General features: G+C 39.5%; 1 protein-coding gene across 6 annotated transcripts in view; it reads right to left on the reverse strand.

Moving 5' to 3' along the window:
* Positions 1-2,165: 2,165 nt before the first annotated feature.
* The window catches only part of LOC149321934 (F-box only protein 38-like), a 38,900-nt gene continuing 14,532 nt past the window's right edge, over positions 2,166-26,533 (reverse strand). For 3 of the 6 annotated variants that reach the window (XM_089531623.1, XM_089531616.1, XM_089531661.1), the window contains 13 exons: positions 25,852-26,022; positions 24,960-25,102; positions 23,598-23,814; positions 22,500-22,619; positions 21,237-21,416; positions 18,303-19,001; positions 13,645-13,745; positions 11,347-11,449; positions 7,510-7,676; positions 5,553-5,698; positions 4,704-4,807; positions 4,151-4,264; positions 2,166-3,071 (listed from right to left, as the gene is read on the reverse strand). In XM_089531623.1, the coding sequence (XP_089387749.1) occupies positions 2,893-3,071; positions 4,151-4,264; positions 4,704-4,807; positions 5,553-5,698; positions 7,510-7,676; positions 11,347-11,449; positions 13,645-13,745; positions 18,303-19,001; positions 21,237-21,416; positions 22,500-22,619; positions 23,598-23,814; positions 24,960-25,102; positions 25,852-26,022 (2,444 nt within the window). In that variant the 3' untranslated portion in view covers positions 2,166-2,892. The remainder of the gene's footprint in view (positions 3,072-4,150; positions 4,265-4,703; positions 4,808-5,552; positions 5,699-7,509; positions 7,677-11,346; positions 11,450-13,644; positions 13,746-18,302; positions 19,002-21,236; positions 21,417-22,499; positions 22,620-23,597; positions 23,815-24,959; positions 25,103-25,851; positions 26,023-26,533) is intronic. The other 3 variants (XM_089531653.1, XM_089531634.1, XM_089531644.1) reach the window with 2 other exon arrangements.

Raw genomic sequence — 26,533 nt, forward strand, 5'->3', positions numbered from 1 at the left:
GATGTTTTGTTGTTTTACCCATTTTCTGGATAGTAGACATATACTAATATCCATGTCTTTGAGTCACTAATAGCATCAGACTAAACAAAAGGGTCTGTAAGGCGTGCTACAGACAGGCACCCAAGTATGTACTCCGTACGTACTAGGGTTGCCTGGGGGCGTCTTTTTTAGACGCCAGCATCCCTAGTACGTACAGAGTACGTACAAAATGGCGGTGCCCTGTTAACACGGGTGCCACCATTTTGACGTAACAGGCACGTCGCGGCGCCCAGGTGATGTCATGAGCGCGCCAATGACGCACTGCGGCATCACTGGCGCGCCGCAAAAAGAAGCTGCTTTTTGCGGCTTCTTTTTCTTGCCACCACCAAGCTGCGCGGTATATCCGCTGCGGTTTGCCAGCGGCACAAATGGCACTGCCATCAGACTGTCCTTTAAGGACGGTCTGTAGCGCACCTAAGTATCTGCCAAGTGTTCCAAGCAAACATCTCAGTATCTCCTCCCATGTGCCATATCAGTAAAACAGTGTGTCCATACATAAGTTAACCACAGGGCACTGTCTTGACTTTCAATCTTTCACACTTTTAATAATTGTCAACTTCCCAGCAGTGAGTCTATCAAAGCCAACCATAAATATTATACTTAGAATATTTTTTCTTGTAACTGTTTCAACCCAGAACTGACAAAGGGCGGCTTACATGATGTCTACTAAATTATTGTCTGGATAACATCTCTAGATCAGCATCTGGCCCTTTTGCATGCAATCTGCTCAGCACCCATTAGAATCTAGAGGACTACACTGTGTCATATAGCTTCAAACTTTATGGAAGTTTGCCTGGCTTAAGAACAAATTGTGACTTGATCTTGTACTACTGGTTGTATTTTTATTTGTTCTTTATAAGAATGACTCAGTATGGATAATACTGATTACCCGGACCCATTTCACTTGTGCCTATGCTCTGATATGGGTATGAGATGACCTTGATTGCCTTGAGCAATGACCTGTATCAATATAGGATGGGAAAGACTGCAGCCCTATTGGTTTGCTTATACCTCTTGATGATCATGTTACTCTTCAGGGCCACCTTGTTTGTTCATAGCCTAACATTGGCACGGTACAGACCTCCTCAAAAGGGAGGCCTGCCGGTGCCTGTTTTTCCTCCGCAGGGAAGCTGCAACCGCCAAACCACGCGGCTTCCCTGCGGAGGCAAAAGTACCTGTGAAAAATGGGTTCTTTTTACCCCACAGGGCAGACATCACAGACACAGCGCAACATGCAGATGCTATGCGTTCGTCACGTCCATGGCACCACCACTGTTACAGCGCCATGCCGTACTAGGGTTAGGGACTGTTCGGTTGCCGTGCGGTCTCTTAACCTTAATACCGCGCCAGCACGGTGCTTTAGCACCGTGTGTACCGCACCTTAGTGTATTTTGACACAAATTGAATTTTAGACCAAACATCAGATTTTTTACTTGAACTTTGATGATCTAATTTTCCAGTGTCTGTATGTGACTCAATATAACTGGTAATCTTGTTTAATCAAGTGTCTTAAGCAAGCATTTAGGCCATTTCAAGGCTAGCCAGACAAAAGTAGTGTGGTACTGTAATTTCCACCTACAGTCTTTATGGCATCCTGAGGTTTTTATTCAAAGAAGAGCACATCAACAATGGGGTCAAACACAATCACTATCTCCTTTTGGTTATCAGCAAGAAAAACCTAGCAGAAACATTTACAGACATAACCAACAGCCATTAACAAAAAGCAGGTCTGGACTGAACTGAGCAGTAACTCAGTGTGTTAAGTATCATAGGGCTCAATTCATAGAAGTATCTCAAGAGCACAGCAAACTGGTGGCAATAACTGGGGCTATGATTTTAAGTTAGAAGTTTCCACATTCTTATAACAGGATTTATTATTTTTGTTTCACCAGATTTTTATGTCCCCATCAGAAGAGTTTGTTAACAGCTACACTGATTTATTATTTCCTAGAAAAGGGCTTTGTGGAAATGCACTCTGTGCAGATCAGCCATTTAGAGGCACAATGAGCATTACAGAATTCAGGCAGAAGTAACATTAGCAGCCACACATGGAAATTGCAGGTCTACATTTACTGAGCTTTCCATAATACACTTGCATCTTTTTAGAAATCAATATACTACCGAAGGAGGAAACTGAAACAGAAAATATATTTGAATTTATTGCTTTTTGTTATTAATCGTGCTCACCCTGACTCACAAGGTTTTAATTTAACAGATTCTGAAATCAAAGGTTGGTCTTACTTTGCATTTTTAAAAAACAAAACAAAACAAAAATCCTCCAATGACAGTTTTTATAGATCATTCACATGGCTGCTCCTCCCACTTCTGTCATTCTTCACTGGTTTAGCACCTTCAATTTACTTTTTCTTCAAAAATGCACACAACTCAAAAGTCTGTTCAGCAGATTTACTCAAAATGTACTCTTAGATGCTCAAGAGGGGGAAAAAAGGCACAGTTTAAAAGACTTCTTGTGGGTCCTGAACATAGCACGTGGGGGATTTGCTTGTGGCAAACCAACAAAAATACTGCTATGAATCATATTAGCTAAGAAGTTCAAACTTTTTCTCCCTTGACATAATTGCCTTCATTAAAATGGAACTTAAATTAAATTTCATAATATAGACATGAAATAAAGTCAACTTTAAGAAAGTTCTTTCCCCCCTGTGTAGAGTCCTCTACATACAATACAATGTCTCATTTTACATTTACTACAAACTATTCCAGCAGCACTGGGCAAATGTGAACCACACAAATTCCAAGACTTCTTGGTGTACGCAAGCACTCAGTGCTTTTTCTCCACTGTTAATGCCAGTCAAAAGCTAGGAAAGGCTGAAAGCCAGCAGCCTGATCCATTCAGATGTAGTCATCCTCGACTGGTTCCCCATTGACATCACAATAATGGATGAAGATCGCTACCACCCGCTGGAATACACCTTTCTTCATCTGACGGAGCTCAGAGATCTCCTCGCCTATGGTTTCCATGCAGATGTCTGCTGACAGCTGTCCTTTTCTTCTGGGAGCATAAATAGTAGCTAAAATATACAGAGAAAAAAAAAGAACAGTTGTAAAAGGCAGTCTCCCTAGAATTACAAAAACTCTGTTTTAGCCATATGACATCAGGCACTTGAAACTCAAGTGTAAAAATTAACCAACTAGGGTATGCTACTGCAGAACAGTCAACAGTACTGCTTTAAAAAATAGTTGTTGTATTTAAAGCATAAATCCCTATAGCAAGACTCACTTTGTCCGGAGAGGTAGTGCTTTGTCTGCATCAGCTGGAGCTAGGGGTGCAAGGTATTATATGTGCTGCCCTTTATTTGAGGATGAGAAAAATTGTCCCTAAATAAGGCTGGCAGAGGCCCCTTATTTCAAGGGTTGTTCCCCACTTGAGAGTTAGAAAGCTTTTCACTTTTATATAGGCCAAACAATTTATTTATTTATTTATTTATTTATTTATTTATTTATATTTATTTATGGTATTTATACCCCACCCTTCAGCCCTAAAGACTATCAGAGCGGCTTACAATCAAGATGCCAATCATAACTCTCCCCCACCAAATATTCTGTGGTGTGGGTCCTTCATAAAAGTAAAATTTCGAGTACCATGCAATTCATAAATTTGGACTGGACGTTTATTTTACAGAGAAGCATGTGGCAAAGTTAACTTTAAACTTGTTAATAGCTACTTCCTGACTATCAATGCTGGATGTCATGAATTTCAGCTGTCTCTTTTTCCTGTTTTGAAAAGCTGGCAACCCTAGCTGAAGCTGGTGAAAGGTACACAAATAATTAGCAAAAAGGTACATGAAGGATCAGGAAATGACCCTTCTAATGCTGAAAAATCATACTCTGTGCCTCAGTGTGAAGGACAGTTCCAAACACAGGCACAACTACAGAAAATGCTCTCACCTCTGCCCTAAAATAAGAACCTGCTTAATCACTGGAATACAAAGCAAGGCCTTGCTTTCAGAATTTAATGAACAGGAGGGAACATATGGCTCAAAGGCATTTCCTCAGATCTCCTGGCCATTTTTTAAAGAAGTGGTATTTGCCTTTTATGTTCAGTACTTCAGGTGATTTCAAACAGAAGGGCAATCTTACATTCACTTACTTTTTTCGTCATCCTCAAAATCATATCTAGCATAGCCATTAGGCTCAGCTGTCCTGAGTGACCTTAACCAAGGGAAATCAGTAATCATGGAGTAGGGAGCCCCATCCACAACACCTAAAAGAGGCAAATTGAGAGAAAATAAGGAAAGGACTGTTTTAGTTGTAATCCTCTCTTTCCACCTAGAGGCCAATCCAGGAAACAAAGTTCAGGACACACAATGAGGGTGAGATGTACACATAGAAGCCAGGAGGCTGAGGCTGCACATACTAGCCCTGCCTTCTTGGCATAAAGAGAGCTTTTTTTTTTTTTTTTTTTTTTTGCAAAGTATACCACTCAACACACCCATAGTTTTTCCAACAACATCTGGATATTTAGATTTGAAAAACACTCTAGACACTCTTTAACAGATGTTCCCATGTTCTCATCTAGTAAGAGCCAGTTTGTGACTCTAAGTCCAAAAATTACTTTTTTGTTTTTGCTAACATGCAAGATTTAACTCTGAAAACCCTGATAAATATATACATAGTTTGTCTTTAGGTCTCTTATTGCTTACCTTCTAGAGTGTAAATATCTCTCCCCCAAGGGTATTTGGTGTATTTTTTCAGATCATCTTCTGTTCGTGTGGCTTCAGGGAAGAATTCATATTTAATTAGCTCTCTGAAGGACAGTGAGGGGAAAAAAAAGAGTATCAATGGAATATATATGGAAATCAACTTGAAAAGGTGAGAATAGGCTATAATGTACTGGATACAGCAGTCTCTGGACTTGGATCTAACCTCCTTCCACTTGCTCATAAGGAAGGCCCTCTCTAGCTGAGAGGGTGAGACAAAAGAGGAGTTTGGCTGAATCACTGAGATTTACACAAGATGCAAATATAATGAACAACCCTGATGGCTGTAGGATAGGCCTGACACTATCAGAACTGAAACAGGATTTCAAAATGGCTTCCTTGAAATAATGAAAAGCATGAAAGATGTAGCCAATAAAATAATAATGGTCAGGACAGTCGACTGGACAATTTCCTATTAATGAGAACCCACTAAAAAAGAACAGAAAAGTGTATAAATTCATCAGGAAAGATAAAAATGCTGCTGCAAAAAGGGCATTTCTAATACACTAAATTCTTAACTATGCCATGAACATCTCACCTCTCCTTTTCACATTTCTCAAAGGAACAGGAAAGCCAGGTAAGCAGAGCTAGGGAATTAGCCTATCCGAAATATCAGGACCTTAATTTTAAAGTTGGAAAATATTCTTATGAAATGTAATGAAAATACTCCATGCTTATCACAAGTGTTTCCTCATCTGCATATCTATTTACCAAGCCATATGTCAAAGACCTATTGCTGGGGGTGGGGGAAAGGTGATGCTGGAAGGGCAATAAAGACAATATGAGACTTACTGATTAATGTTTGCTATTGTATCCATCCAGCTGCGAATCCGCACCTTGTTGCGAACATTTGGAGGATTACTAAACTCATGAATTACACAGATGTGGTATGGGTATGGCCCACTAAAAATCTTTTGTTCTAGAGTTAGTGTATCAACCTGTAGAAAAACATACAGTATTATTTACAATTTAGAAAAAAGAGCAAAATACACATACAAAATTTACAGGCCCTGATCATCCATCTTGATTTGCTGACAAATGTGTCACAATCTCTCTTTAGAGACAGCAATAAAGAGCAAAAGACCATAAACACACTGGAGATTTTAAGTGCATAATGAAGGCATTTCATACAGGCATCTGCATGAACTAACAAAGCTTCTGACAAAGCCTTGCCCAGTAACAAAAACTCTGACAAAGAAAATCCTTTATATGAAGTCTTTTTGTGCCTGCCTAGTCCCTCTCCTTCCTCCTTCACCTTTGTCTCCCTGGAGAATTTTTGTTTTGTTTCGGTTTGGTTTTAGGATCAAAGGCATTGGGAGAATGGTGAAGGAAGGCTGGAGAAACATAGACTTTTGGTATTTTGCTATACTAAATAATGCACTAAAGCTTGAGCCAGGAAAGAATGGGATTCTACTCTACCCAATCCTACTGTAGCTGTGTGTGTCTGCCTACAGCAGGCAAGGTAAGCAGAATTCCTTACTGATCACCTGAGACTAGTGAACAGAGAGAAAAGGAAAAGTGGATGAGACTGCCACACCAGCTACCAGCATGTTAAAAGAGGGGAATCATAGATCTGGCCATCAAAACAGAAATCATGAAAATTAGAGGCTACTGGAAGAAAGAAAAATCATCCCTAGACGCATTTTGGAAAAAAAACTTTCAAGTAGTCTTTGAAAGGTCCAAAATGTTTTTGCTTATTTATGCAAGGCTCACCTGACCAGGCTGTTTCATTTGATACCTGCATATTGTTAAGTTTGAATAAAAAGTTGCTGAAACATGTAGAACATGTTTTTGTTTTTTGTGATATAAGAACCAATTCCTATTCTTTTCAGGTTATTTCTGCCTCTGGTACCAAATATTGTTAAATAAGTAATGCCCAGGACTTTGCTAACTGAGGTATGCCTATACCTCAGCAGTCCCAGTCCCAGCAAAGCACTGCCAACATCTTCTAACCAGTGCTAAGGTGTACTCTTTCTTAAAAAAATACAGTAATCACTAATTGAGTGAATGCACCAATGCTCTCCATCCTTACTGTATTCAGAGGCAACCAGTTTCTAGTTTATTGTTTGCTACTTGATTTAATGATGTCATCATTTCAACTTTCCTCTGTTTTCACTGAAGAGTTTAGCTGTCAAAATTTTAGGACTTTTGAGACTGTTTCAGGTTATTGTCTGAGCTACCATACAGTTATGCTACCAAGTGAATGTCAGGACAGTGCTTGTTAGGTACAGCAGACTTTAACATTCAGTAAATGTGAGGTGCTTAGCTTACCTATTTGAATGTTTACTTGCCAAGCAAGCCCTTGCTCTATTCATACAACAAAGAAGCACTGCTCAAAGAAAAAGGCCTCATAAAAGACTAAACTCCACTTTAATTAGAAATGGTAGAGGAAGATAAATGCAAACATAAATACAAATCTCTCACGTGGGACAGTGTTATGAGTATGATCTACAGTGGACATGATATCAGAGTGTCACACCCATTCCAGCTTTTTATGAACAAAACAAAAATTAGTTCCCTCAAGGAACAGAAAGCTGAAATGTTCCCTTAGGTGCTTCAGCCCTAAAGGCATTTTACTTGAAACTTATTGCAAGACCACAGAGAAAAGCATGAAGACAGAGAAACAAAATGGCTTTTAAAGTCATCCCTAATTCATACTTGGAACTTCAATGTAAAATATGCAATATTTGACAGAATACTTAAATTGGAAAGAAGTTTCATTCTGATTAAATGCAAGCCATCTGGATACCTGTTGCATGGGACGAAGATAAATTATCCGGTTTCTCTCTGGTGGCATCCGCAGGATTTGATCCAGGACTTGATCCATATTGAATTTCTTGCACTGAGCATAGTCAAATCGATTGACAATGGGTGCATTCTCTACTTTTAAGTGCTTAAGTACACGGCATCTGGTGGCTACAAATTACAGGATGTGAAAACCTACAGTCAATAACTACTACTACTACTACTACTGTTATTCAAACATCTCCACCAAAAGCATGTGAGGACATAGACTGAAGTCTATGAAAGCTCATGCTGCCAACTTCTTTCTTTCAGTTAGTCTCAAGGGTGCTTCAAGATCTCTCTACATATTACTACTACTACTACTACTACTACTACTACTATTATTACTATTATTTCTTCTCGCTTTTTCTCTAAAACTGGAACTCAGAGCAGATTACAATTTAAAAGAACAATACAATTAAAACATACAAAAGAAAACACTAAAATAGAATTAAATTATTACAGTATACAAGACATAAAGTTTACCTTTCATGCAAATTTATGTTATAATTAAAAGCAGATACCCTATTACAGAATAAATACTATACTGCTGTCAGATTGTGCTGCCAGATTGCTAATATACCTCAGCATTTATTAAACTCTTCAGCAGTAAGATCAACTGGCTGAGGCCTGGTACAGCCTATCGCTGAAATTAGGCTTAGGTAGGGCTGGGCATCCACATACGCCTAGCTCTACTATTGGCGCACGGGCGCCATCTTGCTGTGCCCCCATCCACACGGGGCGTGTGACAATGACGGCCGCACGGTGCAGCACCCAAACAGCACCGTGTGGAAGTCATGATCACTCCCAAGCGTGCCAATGGCGCCTCAAACACAGTGTAAAAAGAACCCGCTGGAAGCGGGTTTTTTTAAGGCCTCCCGGAGACTGCATTCATACTGAGAAAGGGCCCCCGCCCTCAGCATCACTACCAGTGGGGAGGGGTCAGCTCATTCTGGAGCCATGTCCAAGAAACAGGCATTTACATTTACGGATGAGGAGGAGGGTTTTCTGCCCAGGAGGAATCCCAAAAATGTTCCCTGTTCTCAGTATCACTGACAAGCAGCCACACATAGCAGGAGGGTTTTTAGCTTTTGTTTTCTATCCCAGATAAATTTCCAAAAAGCCCTCCAGTCTGAGCATCACAAAGAAGCACTAATTCTCGGTGTGTAGTGAAGTCTCCTTCCTTGGAGGTCTTTAAACAGAAGCTGGATGGCCATCTGTCAGGGATGCTTCGATTTATATTTCCTGCATGGCAGAATGGGGTTGGACTGGATGGCCCTTGAGGTCTCTTCCAACTCTATGATTCTATGAGATTCTATGAGTGGAAGCAATGTTCTTAACCCGGAAAAATAAGGAGTGCATTGGTTAATTAACAAGAGAATCAGGGGTGTAGCAAGGCAATATTTACTGGGTTGGGCAGAAGAGTATGAGCACTCGTCACTACAAAAGAGGTTTGTGTGGCAAAAGGGTTTTATAGGTAATGACACCCTGCACCACACACATAAATTAATGCATTTTAATTAGAATGCTGAGAAGCTCTCAAAAAGCAAATCAAACTAAAACACACTATTTTCCACATTCAAAATAGATCCTTAAACAAAACAACGGTTACTAGGAAGTAAATGCATATTATGCAAAACATCGTACCATACAGTCGGCCCTGTTTTCGCGAGGAATCAGTTTCAGACCTCCTCTGAAAACAGAGACTCACTGATATTCAAGCCCCATAGGAGTCCCATTGAAATTAATGGAGGTCAATCCTCCGTGAATATTCAGTATCACAGATCTCAAGTCTGTGAGAACGGAGGGGCGATTGTCATAGATGTGAACTGTTAGCAAAGTCTAATGAGCCAAGAATTCTCTGCAAATATGCAGAGAAACTGTTCACTTAAAATTCCTTCAGGTATATTACTTTCAAAAGGCAAGAGTGCCAAATTTGCTGTTGCCTGATGATGCACTTAACATTTAGATACCAGAGTGATGTAGTGGTTTGAGTGTTGGACCAGGAGACTAACAGATTAGGGTTCAAAAACCTGCACAGCCATGGAAATCTACTGGCTGACTATGGGCATGCCATACTCTCTGAGCCTCAGAGGAAAGCAACAGCAAATCCCTTCTGAACAAATCTTGCCAAGAAAAGCCCATTATAGGTTTGCCTTAGGGTCATAAGTCAGAAATGACTTGAAGGCACACAACATAGATCAAAGGTGGGAAGTTTTCACACATATCTGTAGATGTACTTCAACTGAGTCCTGTAGCATACAAAGTGTAAAGGCACTGAAAAGTTTCCTTGTACATGTACAATATTTTCACAAGTTCATGAAGGGTTAGTGTTTGGGGTGGGCGGGCATGTGGCTGGATGCTACCATATCCTTTTGTCTGGATGCCTAAACTGTTTTTAAAATGCTCAAATGCAAAACTAGAAATTTTGGGGTATTTCAGAATAAAACAAATTATTGTTTGAGGGAACAATGCCCTAGGTTCTCTGTCCCCTCCCTGCTAGAGCCTAAACAGAATCTTCTTTCAGGTGACACTGAAAAAATAATGATTGCAGGTACTTCCCATTCCTTCTATGTAAGAGTTATATGCCATCTAGAAATGGAGATAAAATAAGACACAGAACAGCATTTATTACTGTAGTAAAGGTTGAGCATCCCTAATCTGGAAATCCGAAATCTGAATACAAAAGCCGAAACCTTTTGAGTGCCGACATGATGCTTTGAGGCTTCAAATTTTGGAGTATTTGCTATATTTTGTTTTGGATTTTGTAATATACCATAAGTAGGATAGTACATACCTATAGAAGCTAGGGAGAGATTCAAGAGCGGGTTACAGACCGCCCATTTGGGGCGGGCTGTACCCGCCCCTTTCCCTGGAGTATCGGGGCCTCAGTGGCCAGAATGGCAGCCGCTGAGGCCACGATCTGCCGCTTTCCGGGCTGCGGGGAAGCGGCAAAAGCCCGCTTCCCCGCAGCCTGGAAAGGGGTGTCCCTGGGGCTTCAAGCCCCAAGGACACCCCACGGCGACGGGGAGGAGGAGAAAGGGGCCGCTTGGCCCCTTTCTCCTTTGGTCCGCTAAGCGCAGCCGTCTGAAGGCTTCGCCCAGCGGACCAAACCAGGAAGGAGCTCCGAAACGGAGCTCCTTCCTGCTCCGCGGAAAGGGCGCATTATGCGCCCTGGCGCGGAGCGAGGACGTCACGTCCGTGCTGCCCTGTATAGAGGTGGCGCGGTCGTGACGTCCTCATGGCGGCGGCCGTGTGGAATGGCCGCCACCATTTTGTGCGTGCGGAGCATGCACTAGGGTTTGGGGGTGTGGAAGCACCGCCCCTTTCTAACCCTAGTGCGCGCTCTGCACACACAAAACGGCCCGTTTGTAACGGGCCAAGGTTAGAGAGAAATGGAAAGTTCTGTGAAATGGTGGGAGACATGGATTCATACCAAGCACTACACTTGGATCTCCACCATTCCACAGATCGTCATATCTTTCTCCATCTTCGTGTCTCTCTCATCTGTCTCTAGCCTCATAAATACAGGACAGGTATGTACCACACTATTTGTATTACAACATCCCCAAAAGTTCCCAACTCTGAAACATTTCTAGACCCAGACATTTCAAATAAGGTTACTCAAGCTATATTAATTTCTTTCAACTGATTACGTTCAGAGATATAAACAAGAAATGCTTGTTTATTTAAAGAGTAAAAACAAGAAGTACACAAAGCAGCTACTTAAAATGAGGGATGTACTCCATCTGGTGAAAAGACAATTTAATCAATTTCTCAAAATCTATTAAATCATACATACCATGAATGAACATCATTTTAGGGCAGTCTTTCAGCACCAGGTCTGTTATGCCACAGTTTGTTAAAGTAATCCCAACAAGATTTTTTGATTTCAGAGTCAGAACCTGGGGAATTAATGTTAAAAATGACATAATACTAGATAAATGATACAAACGTGTACAAATAATAAATGAAAAACAATCTGTAAATCTCAATTCAGAAAGGCTAAAAAAGAAGTTCTTCTTCTCACAGTCTCTACTTAAACTGTAGTGCTTACTGCCATAAGATGTGTTTTTGGTTGCACACTCAAACAGCTTTGAAAAGGGAATGGATAGGTTTGTTAGTTTTGTGCAGTATAGAATCATAAATGACTACTGATCAGGATGGCCATGGATCATGTATCACAGACAGTATGCAGTTGCTGGGAAGCATGAGGAGGAGGAACAGTAGCACTCCTAGGCTCTTTCTAATACACAATTATAACACCATGGTTCCACTCTAACTGCTGTGGCAACTTCCTAGAGAACCCTGGAATTGGCAGTTTGGGGAGGGACCTTAAGAATTCTCAGTTAGGGAACACCTCAGGTGCCTCTGACGAAACTAGGATTCCAGGATTCCACAGAATGCAGCCACATCAGATAAAGTGGAATCATAGTAATTTAACTGTGTAGTGGGTTAGGACCCTCTGACCTGCTGATGGATTTCCCATAGAAAAATGAATGGCATCTATGTCAAGAGAATATTGGATCCAATAATCCTTTGATTTCATTTAGCATCATGTTCTTCTGTTCTGATCTAATGTTGGATGTGGGGTGGGGGGGGGATATTAAAGACATTTGTTTGCCGCTGCTGATGTTAACATTAGAAACCATAGGAAGAGAAAATGATATATAATATTTTGGCTTATACTGACTCCTACAAGTGGCACTGTGAACTTTCCCCATAACAGTTCATTCGAGTTGCCCTTTTCTCCCCCCCCCCCCCCCCCAGTTCTACAATATGTTTCAGATGTGATGGCCACAAATATACGTATGCAGTATTAAAAGGGTAGTCACATCTTAGATTTTGATAATTACAATACTGATAGTTTTATTTACAATTCCTTTTATAATTATGCCCAACATGGAATTTGCCTTTTATAGAGAAGCAGAGTGCTGGTACATGTGCACTGAACTATCCACCACAACACCAAGATCTCTTTCTTGGTCAGTCACTGCTGGTTCAGATCCTGTCAGGGTAAAATTTATTTTGGAATTTGTTTTGCATCACTTTAGCTTATAATGAATCTTATTTGCCATTTTGTTACCTATCCTCCCAGTTTGAAGATCTATTGCTTCCCAATCTACTTTTGTTCTAACCATTTCAAATTATTTCACATCCCTTTTTGGAGATCTTTTTGGACATCATCTTCCCAATCCATGTTTGTTGCCAAATAATTTTGCCAAATTATTGCCAAATAATTTTGTATTTTGTATTTTCAGCAAACTTGGCTGCTCCCCTCTAAATCTAGGTCATTTATGAACAAGTTAAAAAGCACTGGTTCCTATACATATCCCCAAGAGACCTCAATGTTCAAATCTCTCAATTAAGAAAGCTGACCATTTATTCCTACTCTCTGTTTCTTGTTCTTCCAGCAATTTCCAGTGTATATGAGGACTTATCTCACAGCTTCTAAGTTTGCTTAGGCTCTTCAGATCCTCAGCAGAACAGGTTAAATGGACATCCTATTGCTAGAACTTTCTCCTCCTCCCTACCTGCTATTAGTATTATGAGCATGCAAGCCTGCTGACTCTGGCTGCTAGTGAAATGTGATTCTTTCACAAAAAGTGTAGCAGTAAAATATGTTAGAAGGGGGGAAGTAAATAATATGTGATATTCCTTCAAGACAGATAGCAATTTTTATTCTGACATGTTTGTTTTTAAAAAGCAGCCAAGTATAGAGGAGCAAGACCTTAAATAAGAACAATTTCTATAGTCTAAAAGCACATCTGTCAGGGTGAAGAACAAATGTCAACCCAATGGCTGAATTCAATTTCACAGAAATTCTCACAGGCTAAGGGAGACCAGCAAAAAAAAAAGTGGGATCAAAAATCACAGCGTATATTATCTTATAGTTTTTACTGCTAGTAAGTAAGACTTACCAAACTTTTAGAATGGGAAAAACATATATACAAAAATTGGGAATATACCTAACATGGAGAAGAGTGCCAGGCCATCCAAAGAAAAACTGGAAAACTGAATTCAGACCCAAGGCCTAAGGTTCACAATCCCTCTCCTAGATTATCAGAAAGGTTAAACAGATTTCTGTGTCGAGCCTTACCTGGACATGGTCATCCTCAATCACAGGGTCACTGGTGCTTGTGGACTTGTCTGCTGTTCGTTTCCGCTTTACTGAGTGCCTAGGCTTTGGTTTGGTCACTTCTGGGGAATAATCATAATTGTAATTATCATCTCTCATTTCTGTACTGCTGTTTAACATAGCAGCAATGGCATATCCCAAGTGTTTTCTTACAAATAACTGGAGAAACAAAGACCCTCTAAGAAGAGCAGTTTCAGAATGGTGGACAACTGCTACCAAAGGGTCACAGCACTTAACAGCTGAAAGTCGGGAAGAATCAGTACAAGAGAAAGCATCTTTGCTTTTCAAATAAAATTCAACTGACAGATCTCTTTAATGAGTGCTCTACAATCACAATTCTAGGAAAGCAATACTAAGCATATTCAGCTGAAAGCAGTCCCTAGTGAATTAAGTGAAACAAATAACATATTAGATATTTTGGGTCTTCAGGTGAGTCTTCATCAAACTTGCTAGCATTTACAGTCTAATAATGCTCTCAAATCATGGCACGGGCTTAAAGTGGTATAAAGCCTAAGGTTAAACATCTTCTATTTAGAGCACAAGAACTAGAAAAACTGGATTAAACTTCTAGCTTTTAATCTTATCCAGACTGCACATGCTTTATGATTATATTATTAAAATTATTTTAACTGATTTTAAGTTGCCTATTTTGATCTGATAATCTATTTAACATACTTTGAATCTTTTAAAAACTTTTGTAAATATTTATTGTTATACATTGATTTTATTGTGATAGATAAATCAATAATATTTTAATCATCATAGTAATCTATAAAAAGTTCAAGACATAAAATGCTTGAATAACACTGATCATCAAAATAATGGAATTAATACTGTGTGTTATCATACTGGGTCTGCCACAGAAAACATGAAAAACAGGTTCCATACAGTATTTCCAGATATGAGGCAATATGCATAAACTGAATTTGAACTGTGTAGTGTGATTAAACTGAATGAACTGTTACTCAATTGCCTTGGCCATGCACTACAGTTAATAGCACATTACAGCAGAGGGGAGGACCAGGTCTAATGGTTTGAAGTTACAGGAGAGCAGATTTCAATGGAACATTTGAAGGCATTTCTTGATAGGCAGGTTCAGCAATGGAACCAACTGCCCAGAGAGGTGGTGGGATCTCCTTCTCTGGACATCTTTAAAAAGAAAATGGGCAGCTACATGCTGGAGATGCTTCAACAGGAAATTCTGCACAGAGAGTAGGGTTTTGAACTCGATGGTCCATGAAGCCCCTTCTATGATTCTATGACTCTATGCTCAGCTCACTGAAAATTTGCCAGTGCCACTCCACTGCTCCATATTTTAGAGGTAAACAGTTTGACAATCAACAGTTAATGCTGAGAATGCCACTTCCCAATCCAAGGATTGAGTTGCCTTTCCATCTTACAAACCATGAGTTAATCCTTTAAGGTCAGATTTACTTATATATGGCATATAACTGCTATGCTAGAAACACTGTGAACAAGATGCATACAAATTCTTAAAACAAATCTAAATAATAAACCAGTAAAGAACTTGGTAAATGGCTGGGCAGTGTGAGAGGAACAGAGATGAACACTCATGTCAATTGGTCTACTCTAAGTAGAACTAAATGTTGGATTTAGGTCAGGATTCTATGGGAACCATATTAGAAATGTCCTGACAGTGTCAGTGAAACAGCAATATTGTTGTGAAAAAATACAATAATTTTTTTTAGGAAAAACATTTACACTAGATAGATGCAAGATAAACAGAGTATTGTATATACTCATGTATAAGTCTAGAAATTTTAGTCAAAAAACGGATCCAAAAAACCTGGGTTGACTTATCCACAGGTCAATGTAAGTATTGTATTTTAATTCTTATAAAAAAAAGGAACCATGCCTTGGTGAAAGGTGAGATCTTAATCTATTTTCAGAGCACCTAAAAGAAGCATCAACTCCCTCTACTATCTCATCCATCCAGTCTTTAGGGTGAACACAAATAGTGGCACTTGTTGAAACTTTTAAAGATCTTTAGCATCGTTTTCCTTTACTTCAGCCTTTACATCCTTTGTTACATGCTAAGTTTTACCCTCGACTTAGCCACGGGTCATATCAAAATCCATAATTTTGGCCCCAAAAACCTGCCGGTCGACTTATAGTTAAGTATATACGGGTACGTTTAAAAATATATATAACAAGCTAGTCAGAACAATGCATTCCATTTTATTTTGGACAATAACAGCTCCTAAAGACTTGGAGGGGCACTACTCCTAAAGACTTGGAGAGGCAAAAAATTGCCCCCTCCAATTTTTAATAAGTGTAGACAGTGGGCCACAACTCTTCCTCCTTATCTCATAGAAGAGTGAAGAAATTATGGTATTCTGAGCAAGTGAAATTCTAGCTTATAACCACATGAAAAGAAGTTGAATAAACAAAAAAAAAAAAATCAAATGGTTAACGCAATACTCCACTGGTGGCAACAATACAACTTTTTTCTCGTCCCCTTCTGACTTCATTCTTCCACATCACCATAAAACTTGATACTAGAACTCCAAAAATGGTTTTGGGGTATGTTGGGAGAATCTACTTCTGTTGTATCCTGCTGTTTTTCTAGCAGAACACAATAATTACTGCCTCTAGACAGTGACAAATAAAACATAAAGAATCATTGAAACAACCAAGGTATCAATGTTTTTTCTTTCTAACATGTTACTGACAAAACCCATGGAACATATCCACGAGTGCTGATTCTCTCAGTGCTGTGACCAAAGCAGAAGATCAAGTTCCCATATGTATGTATTTAAGTTATTAACGTTGAACAAAATGAATAATACAGTGGGACCTTGGTATTGGCAGGGGATCCATTCCAGACCTTCATGAAAATACCAAAATCTGTGGATACTCAAGTAATGTTGTCCCTAATAGCAGCACAGTCGTGTGTACATGTTGCCACTGGGGGTAATGCAGGCTTGCTGTCTACGGATGCTCTAATCTGTGGATACCGAGGGCCCACTGTTTTAACTAAAATATATTTAAATTATTTAGAAATATGGTTTTTAAAGTCTCAGCGGAGAGTAAGCCTCTCAATATGCACTTGTACTATAGTAGCACTAGCATGAACACATATATGATTATAGTGCTGTGATTAATAAAAAGATTACCTATACAGTCTGCCCTCCCCATATGCAGGGAATCCGTTCAGGCCCCCTCCCCCCATGTATGGAGAAAAGAGTGTAGGCTCAAGCTCCATAGGAAATAATGGGGTGTGTGCTCGCGGTGGTGCATGGGGTGGCAGCGCAAGTATGCGCCCCATTATTTCTGCCTGGGCTTGCCTTCCGCGTGAGCTCAAAGCTGCGGAAGGCAACCCTGCCTATAAGGAGGTCCGACTGTACTATATTTACCACCCTATAAGAAAAAGATTTGGAATCTCTTTCCTTCAGCCACTCTAACCAGATGGGAAAAGTCAATTATGGAATAGTTTACAGCATAACTAATCCAGAAGCATGCTTACTATCACTGAAAGAGATTTGCTCCATTTCATATACACACAGAAGAGCCCATGATAATTCATATACCCAGGAACTGACACATTTTAGATACTTTGAAAGAAAAGGCTACTGGGCCAGTGTTTCACTCTGGCTTTGTGCAGTATCTCTGAATCACAACATGAGTCCAAGAACATACAAAAATGTCTCTGTCATTCCCTTCCAGGAGTGGTGGAAGTGGAGTGCCTTTCTCTGCCTCTATGCCTTTGAGTGAGGTTGAAACTCTGATTCCTTATAGGTACAGAGAAAAACAAACCCAACTTGTTCACTCTCTCAGTGAAGAGGAGCTGCACCGATAACCTCTCTCCACTGGCAAAAGGAGGTGTAGAGACAAGTGTAAAGACAAACCTTTGCAAATACTGAGCAGTTGGGATTCCAAGTATTCGGCAGGTATAGCGGTAAATTTCCTTGTCTGCAGAGGCAGAGATTTGTTTTGACTCTCAGCTCTGAGCTGGCTGGGTTCAGCAAACACAAATGTTGGGATTTCACCCATGTTTGAGGCTGGAGAATGGAAAAAAATTAGTCCCTCCCTTCTGGCAGCTCTGACCTGGAAGAAAAACTCAGACTTGTCCTATTTGGGAGGGCCAGGTTGACCTCTCCCCCAAGCTGAGGGGGATGAAAGTCTGGCAAAATCTATACATAACCTCAAACTATTCAAAATAAAAATATACTAGAAATATTATATTATTTGGGCAAGAACAAATTTCATTTCTTTTAAAGCAATGTCATCAGAAGTCCCAGTCAGCCTTTGCCAAGCAACAATCTGCTCTTTCATTTTTGCAACAGCTTTCAAATCAGGTTAATAGAATATTTCAACAGAAAAATTCCCAAAAGGAGACATCAGAACCCCTCAATGATCAAGACTCAACTGTCACCTAAGAGAGCAATCATTGCTCCATCTCCATTCATGAACAGCTTTATTAGCACTAGAATAGAGGAGAAGGAGCTATTTTTTCTCAGACAATAGTTTATTGCTTTTGTACTCTCTATGCTGCTTCAGTGGAAGAGTGGCATTATTAAAATGTCTCCACTCCCACCTCCTCTCCTGACAATATTCTGTTTTAATGCAATAAAAAGACTAGGTCAAGGGAGCCTTACCTGATTGAGACACAAGAGGTACATGGGAAAGTCTGCTTCTGGCTCTTGTTAGAGGCCTGCGGGGGTAATCTTCATTATGTACAATTCCATGCCTCTCTTGCTGTGCACTAGTGCTCTGTTCCTCATTAGCAGTCCCAGAGACTCTCTCATTAGTCCTCTCGTTGCTAGTCTCCCCTGGAGAACCACAGCCTGGTAATGTTCTTAAGGAAAATTCTGCTCCTCCCATGTTTGGCCCATTCATACCACAAGATCCACTGGTAGATGGGCATTCACCATCAGAGACTCCATTAGTCCTCCCTTGTTGGCTCTGGGGCACATAGGAAGAACACCTGGAGCATAAATGGTTATCATCATCTCCTTCACTAGCACCTTCATTCCTGCACAGACACTTCTCAGAATCCTCTGTAGCAGTAGATGGGGCTGCAGACGAGCCATCAGCTGTCCTCACGCCATCAGAGTTTTGAGAAGCAGAAGTGCTCAACGTCCCTGGAGGTCCAGTACCACCACCACAGCCTGGGTAACAATCTTTGTTTTTATTTCTTTCTGTTGTCCCATCACTGGCTGCTTTCATATCTGCTTTTATCTGCTCACTGGTCACTTGACAGCCTTTTTCACAGCTGCTCTCCTCAGAGAGAAAGAGTTTCACTCGACTGGCATTGCATCTCTTCCGTAATGGAGCTTTGCCTTTACCACTGACTGCTACAACAACATTGGACAGAAAGGGAGAGTAGTATGAAAGCGCTTTATAAAGACAACGCACAGTTGCAGCAATCAGTACCTTGTAAAATATCAAAGAAGACAATTTTCCCAACATATTCCAAGCATAAAGCCCAAGATAAGATGTTCTGATAAGATGTGAAATTACCTCACCTGCTGCAGTCTCAGATCTTGAACCTATATGCTTAAACAAATTGTGTTACATGTAGTCGTGCAGCTTCAAAGGCTAAAATTAGATTGATTTTCCTAATTTTTCTTTTATTGTGATTAAGCTGACAACATCTTATATAAGAAGAGAAGTCCTGCCAGTTATCTTATGAGGAGGTTTATGCTATTTGTCCTGGAGTAAGTGGCAAAAAGTAATGTTGATAGATGGACTCAATTCTCAAGTTTACAATGACACCTTAAGCACTATGTGGGACCTGTGATTCTTCAGATAGTGAACACCATCTCTCTTATTAGTCCCAGTCAATATAGCCAAAAGTCAATAAAAATGGGAGTTGTAGTTCAGCAACATTTGGATGGCTATAGATTCCCCACTGCTGCATTAAGGAATTTTCTTGACTATTTGAATTGACTTGTGGAACATTTAAAATGTCTACGGCTACATCCACATTACAGAAATAATTTAAATTGACACCACTTTTACTGCCATGGCTCAATGCTATGGAAATCTGCAATTTACATTTTTGTGAGGTATTGAGCCTTTTCTGTCAGAGAGCTCTGGTGCCACAACTACAACTCCCTGAATTCCATGGGATGCAGCCATGGCAGTTAAAACTGAATCTGCAGTGTAGATGCAAGCTGCAGGAAACTGACCTCTTTCCCCACATGTATCTTGCATGCAAATTGTACTACAAAGACACAAAAAGCAATACCATAAAGAAAGCTGGATTTAAATAACCAGGATCCTGAAAGAGAAAAATCACACACCTGCCCCAGATGACCACTCAAAATCAAACTTTAAAATGACTGGAACTTACAAACCTCAGCAAAGGAGAGAAGTCCTTCACTTTAGAACAAACAGTGATTGTGTTATGTCTGCATTTTTGCAATTAGGGAATATCTAAGGAAAGTAAGGGCCAAAACAGACAGCCATATAAGGGTGGCTTGATGCCACCCCTTTAAGAATCAAATCAGAGCCATAGCAACTACACACCGCATCCCCGATCTGTTTTTTTTTTTTTCTGGCACAAAAAGAAGCAGCTTGGGGGCGGTGTTGTGGCATGCACCATGTAAATGCCATGGTCCCACGCCACCCCAAACCAGTGTATTGTGCCAGGCTGTTTCGCCTCTTAGTTAAAACAAATCCGGATCAAACTGTGACTAATATCCCAGTTTGTTCATTTCAAAGTGACAAATTGCTGCATTATCAGTCAATTCACAATCCAATTAACGGCTTTTTAAAAGGAGTACAGAAATAAAACCAAATTGAACTCTACTACAATTCCTGAAATATTTTTTTTTTAAATAAAGAGTTACAGGATGGGAGGAAAAAGGATCTTAACAGAATTAAACAGATTTCAAGAAAACTGAAACTGTGTGGATGAGATCTATCCTCTAGGTAGCCAGAGAAAAATAAAAAATGAAAGAAAACCAACAGCAACAGAAAAATCCATTAAGACAGAACTTAAAATCAGTAAGAAAAGAAAAGAAAAGAAAAAAGGAAGTATTTGTATTTGAATACAACTATCCACACAAAAAATAAAAACAAAAAAATTGTGGACATAACTCAATGAAATTCAAATAATCATTCATAAGAGCTAACTTCCATGGAAGTTTTTCTTCTTAACTAATATAAGAAGGCGTTACTCTCCCTACAGGGTGGTAAATAAGCAGAAGATGATCTGTAGCAATATGGAAAACAGTACAAGAAAAGTGTAACTACAGCAGAACTACAGCCACTATTCCTCAAAAAGATCTTCATATATTACATGCTTCACAACACAAGGACTATTTTCACTGTTGCTGTTGTGGGTGTTTAAGTTAGTTCCAACCGTAAGGCAAACCTATCATGAGGTTTGCTGGGAAACATTTCTTCAGAGGGGGTTTGCCGCTGACTTCCTCTGAGGCACTGAATGTGTGACTTGCCCAAAATCATCCAGTGGGTTTTCATGGTCAAGCAAGGATTCAAACCCTGGTTTCCCAGAGTTCTCATCCAACTTTCAAACCATTATTTTAAAATTTTATTTATATGTACGAACACAAACTGCGCACCTGATGGTTCATGGATTTCCACTGGATCTTTCACTCTCTCCTCTCCATCTGAGTAACTCTGTGCAATACTGTTTGTAATACAGGACCTTGAGGTTGCCATGTTCTCATCTTCATCTTCACTGTCTGAGTCATGGACAGTAATAGGTGCTAGGTTTACGTTAGGTTGAAGACCACTGGGCCCTGAGAAAGAAAAGGAAGTTCCACAACAGTTTAGAACAGTTTCCAAAGGTCATAATGCTTTCATTTACACTGGATCAATTCTTTATTCTATTGGATTCAAAACATGGGTCTAGTCAGATTTTTGAATATGTAACTGGAAGCACAATGAGACACCTTGCCTTGTTTGTCTCTAAGCTCCCCTCAAGGATGATAAGGCACAAAAAAGGAATACCAGAAACTTGTGCTCTGATGTTTTTTGTGTTTTGCTGCCATTCTCTCTCCTCCCTTTACCAGCCTCCTTTCCCCTTCAACTTTTATTATATTTTGTGTTTTATCATACTTTGTGTTTTGTGTTTGCAGTCAATATGTTGACATTAGCTATTTGGTTTTACATAAATGTGTCAGCAAAATAATTCCCAGAAGCATATATGGTGTTTAAAATTGAGTGTAGGTTGAAGAACTCTTACAATTGGTTAAAAGTAGTCATCTGATTTTTTGATAGGGCAACACATGCCTAATGACACCTCAAGTCAGGACTTTGGCATAGGTGTGTAAATGAAAGTAGGCAAGAGAGTCACAATAGAAAAAAGAAAAGAAACAGCAAGCAACAGAATGAAGCAAAGGACATTGTTCTGAAAATAACAAATAAAAGTGTTAAAAATTCACAGAATTTGAACTATAATTAATAGTTCAATTTATAGGCTTAACAATTAGACCAGAGCTTGTTTAGTCTATTCAGGTGTGAGCCTAGACAACCTTGTTAATGTTTTCCTTCCATATGAACTTGCTAGGTGCCCCTTTATCTGCAACAACATTGTCCTGTCTTACTAAAGTATTCTTTAGTAACTGCAACAAAATGTACATGAAATTCTTGAAACAAGAGGAACATCATAAATTCTAAATGGTATTAAATGTTTTAAACTACAAACACTAGGTTTTTAGAATCTCTGTTATCTCAAGTTCATCCATTTCACAATTCTTAACTTGTATTATTTATTCTAAACCAAATTCTATGTTGATATATACTTTGGTTACAAAGAGACTCTGTTCACACTTAAATAATGAAACAGGAGGAAGAAAGGAATGCTCTGACAAGACAATTACCTGCTTGTTCTTCATCAACTTCCATAGGAAGAAGTGCCTGATTAGTTGCAGAGGCATCACTGTGGCTCTCTGCCACAGCCACTCCATCTTCTGCTGCGGCCTCCTCCATATCGTTTAGTGCTGCAAGAGAGGTAAGAAATATTTTAATAAAAATGGGAACACTTCTCTTTCTGAGTAGATAGAAGCTACACATACACAACTGCATGACAATCTTTGGAAGACTTCAAAACAGTCCTAGTATGGGAAGAACATCTGCCCTTGAGCTAAAAAACTTAACTTGGCAATTTTCAAATCATATCAAAGGTATTCTGATGCAGTTCCATATCCTAGCTTTTGATAAGAGTTCTGCTTTTTACAGAAGTTATCTGCAGACACTTCTCAGATAGAAAATGAGGCCTTCAAACCAAACTAAACTTAGCAAGATGAAAGAAATCACTATTAAAAAAAAAAAGATTTTCAAATATGCCAGAATAGTTGTTCTGTACATGACTTAAAGGCAGCAGATCCCATCCCATTTTGGAAGCTAAGCAGGGTCAGCCCTGGTTAGTACTTGGATGGGAGACTGCCAATGAATACCAGGTGATGTAGGTGATATTTCAGAGGAAGAAACTGGCAAAACTTTCTGATCATTCCTTGCCTAACACAGCCCTATGAAATTAATGGGGTTGCCAGTAGTCGACAGTTGACTTGACGCATGCACAAATATACTGATGCCATTATGTTGATAAAAACTAATGTGGCTTTGCTTTAGATAAAACATTCATTTGCAAAATAGTTAAGGTGGTTATTTGCCAAAGGCCACATTAATTCATCTTAAGGCTACAGAATAGAAATAAAAATATAATTTGCTTGTTTTAAATATTGTGGTGTCAAAACTTCCTTTGTCTAGAACTGAAGAAAACACTCATTCTAGATCACAAGGAAAAAATCTAAAACATTTTGTGGAAATGGAAGAATTAAGTGTTAAGTGAAGTTGTTAGAGGCTGTAGTGGTGAAGTGAATAGCTTTAAATCTGTGGATATTTGTATATACATAAGATGACTAGATTATTGTTCAATTATTTAAAAACCCAGATTTAAGACTATATTCTGCATTTACCCTCTGCTGCAATCTGCTGTTCAGCCTGTTCCTCCTGTCGCAACTCATTCTCCTCATTTTGGTCATTTGGTTGTTGGTGGTTGTTATGGTGTATATTTGCATTATTGTTCGGATGATTGTTATTGTTGTCATTTTCATTGTTGGAGTTTTGATTGCTGACCAAAGCAGAAGAGACACCAATTCCTGTGCCTGCACTCAGACCTACACGAGCACACCCCTAAAATACATGATAACAACACTGACTGACAACTTGCAGAATGTTCCAGAAAAAAAACACTCTTAATCAGTGATCAGTGCAATAAAATCAGTTGAATCTTTCTTGGATGAACAGAAACATCAGAAAGGTAATTTCTCATTGCCTGGGACTGCTGGAATTACACATATGATATCTAAATATTGAGCTGCTTATGAGCTCTACATGATAATTTGATATCTGATACTGTGGCATCATCTTAACATTATTCCCATCATAGAGAGTTATTCAGAAATGGAGAAACCACCCACTCAAGATGCCTTCAGTTATAAAAACATCACACTTCCATTATTAATTAGTTCAGTGTGAAGAGAATCCTCCAGTCAAGTTTGGGAAGGTTTCATCAGTCATCACACTATTATGACACAGAAGCACTATCTATTTGCAGAAGTTATTGTAGAAATACAATCTGAAAATGGTATGTCCACAAGGTGATGTCCATGAAAAATGTCATTTTGTAGCCAAGATTTTGATTTTCTCACTACGAATTAACTCCCTAATAACACTGTGGAATCTCCTTCTGAATAAGCAAGCATAGCATTGCACTCCCAAGGGAGTGATTTATTTATATTTTTGAAGGAAGAAGGCCATCTCCACCTTTCTCCACTGCTGGCTTTGCCTAATCATTTTTTTTCTTAGCTACTGTTGCTCTCTCTTTTTAGAGATCTTCATCCTTTTTTCCTACCTTCGTAAATCTCATACTATCAATCAGCTATATCAACAGAAAGTAGCTGTATTGGCTGTTGCTCCCCTCCGTATGCTCACATTAATTAAACAGACTGTAATTAAGACAGTGGTGTTATGCTGCTATTTTTAGATTCATGTTAAAAAAACCCCCACAGGTATCTACGAAGAACTATAAGGTCACTGCAACAGCACATCATCATTCCACCCAAGCAAATTAGTCTTATAATCAAGACCTTTCCTTAAAGTAGTACTATAATTTGCAATAATGTTAATTTTCATCTGTCATTTTGTTCTTCATGTAGTCACTGAACTTTGTAATTAATTTGGAATGTTTAAAAACAGTCAGCTTAAGAACTATTTAGTGATCTGTTTAACTACATACCATGATAAAACATCTTAAAAGGCACAGTTTGCAAACTCACCTTGGGAGGCTCCCGGAACATCTGGTCTAGAGAGATAAACTCCAGGCTTGGCAGTAATTCAATAAACTGACTAAAAGAGTCTAATTTTATTGCATGGCATCTCACCAAGGTGAGATCAAATAGCCGAGTCCATCTTGAATGATCTATTGAAAAAAAGATACAAATGAGCTTCTGATAAGATTTCTACATAATATATCTTCCATGTTTGAATGTTTTAAAATCTTTTCTTCATCAATTCAGCGTGAGCTTTTTTCCCTATGATGACCACCTAAAAAAATTGGTGCTCCCTGTCTATTCTGATTTATACACTTTTTATTCACTACCTCCAGCTACTGAAAAAGCTGAAATACAATGGACTTATACGGCCCAGCTTTTCATTACTGATGACTCAGACTAAAAAGAATCTGTGTGAAGTAAATGAGCATCTTAACTGATTTTTTTTCCTCTTTGTTTTGAGATAAGAGAACAGAACTTAATTTCAAACCAGTCATCCTGAAAACTTAACAAGAGTTGTGCAGCCCATGAACTTTCGAGTCTAGAAGAGGGAGTAAAGAGGAAGGGTCCATTTGTGACTAACAAAAATTCATTTTACAGACAAGTTTTAATGGGCATTGTTGTTTTGAGAATAGAAGGGAACGTTTGCTGACATGAAGGGAATAACCCAACTTTCTGGATTGTTTATCCATGCCATCCAGAGGATATATTAGATGCTGACCATTAAAGTCAGGTGAAATTACCAACAGCCAATTACAAACAGCCTTTCTCCCTACATCTATTTTTGTTATCAATGAGATGTTCCAGAACTACACAATTCCCATTTGTTGAATATAAAGCAGAAAGAAAAAACGAATAGTGTGTGGATATACCATAGCATATCTTTGTGGGCACATACCTGTGATCCAACTGCTTGGATTGTGAAGATGCGGGCAGTTGTATATTACAAGGTATTTAATTGAAGAGAAGACCTCATTCACAGCTTTCATTCCAATGTCTGTGATGATCCCTGGATTTTCAACTACATCAGCCAAGCCATACTTCACTAGGTCAGCATTGATCATTTTACCTAAACACAGACAGAAGGCAATTTAGCAGCCTACTCTTTTCATTATTTCTACAGCAATTCAGAGTGACCATTGGCTACAAATATCAATGAGAAATGGTAGTGATACACTTGTCCTACACGGTGGTAACAGCAAATAATGTAAGGTGAAGCCTTCAGATAAGGAAGAAGAAGCCTGAACTCTTTAGATAGTCATTGGGGCCCGTTCTGGACGGGCGTATAGCACGTCCCCGGGTTAGGAAGGGGCGTCACTTCCCGACGCCCCTAATCCTAGTATGGACTGGGTCCGTACAAAATGGCAGTGTCCGTTCCACACGGGCGCCGCCATCTTGATGTCGCGGACGCACAGCATTTGGACGCTGCAACCCGGAAGTGATGCTGCGAGTGCGCAACTAGCGCCTCACAGCACCATTTCCGGGGCGCAAAAAGAAGCGCCATTTTGATGCTTCTTTTCAGCTGTGCCAGGGAATCGCGCAGTTTGGCCGCTGCGGTTCCCGGACGCAGCAACCGGCAC

The sequence above is a fragment of the Sceloporus occidentalis genome, unplaced genomic scaffold, assembly GCF_023333645.1.
Source record: "Sceloporus occidentalis isolate IW3139 unplaced genomic scaffold, rSceOcc1.0.p SCAF_1, whole genome shotgun sequence".
Lineage (NCBI taxonomy): Eukaryota > Metazoa > Chordata > Lepidosauria > Squamata > Phrynosomatidae > Sceloporus > Sceloporus occidentalis.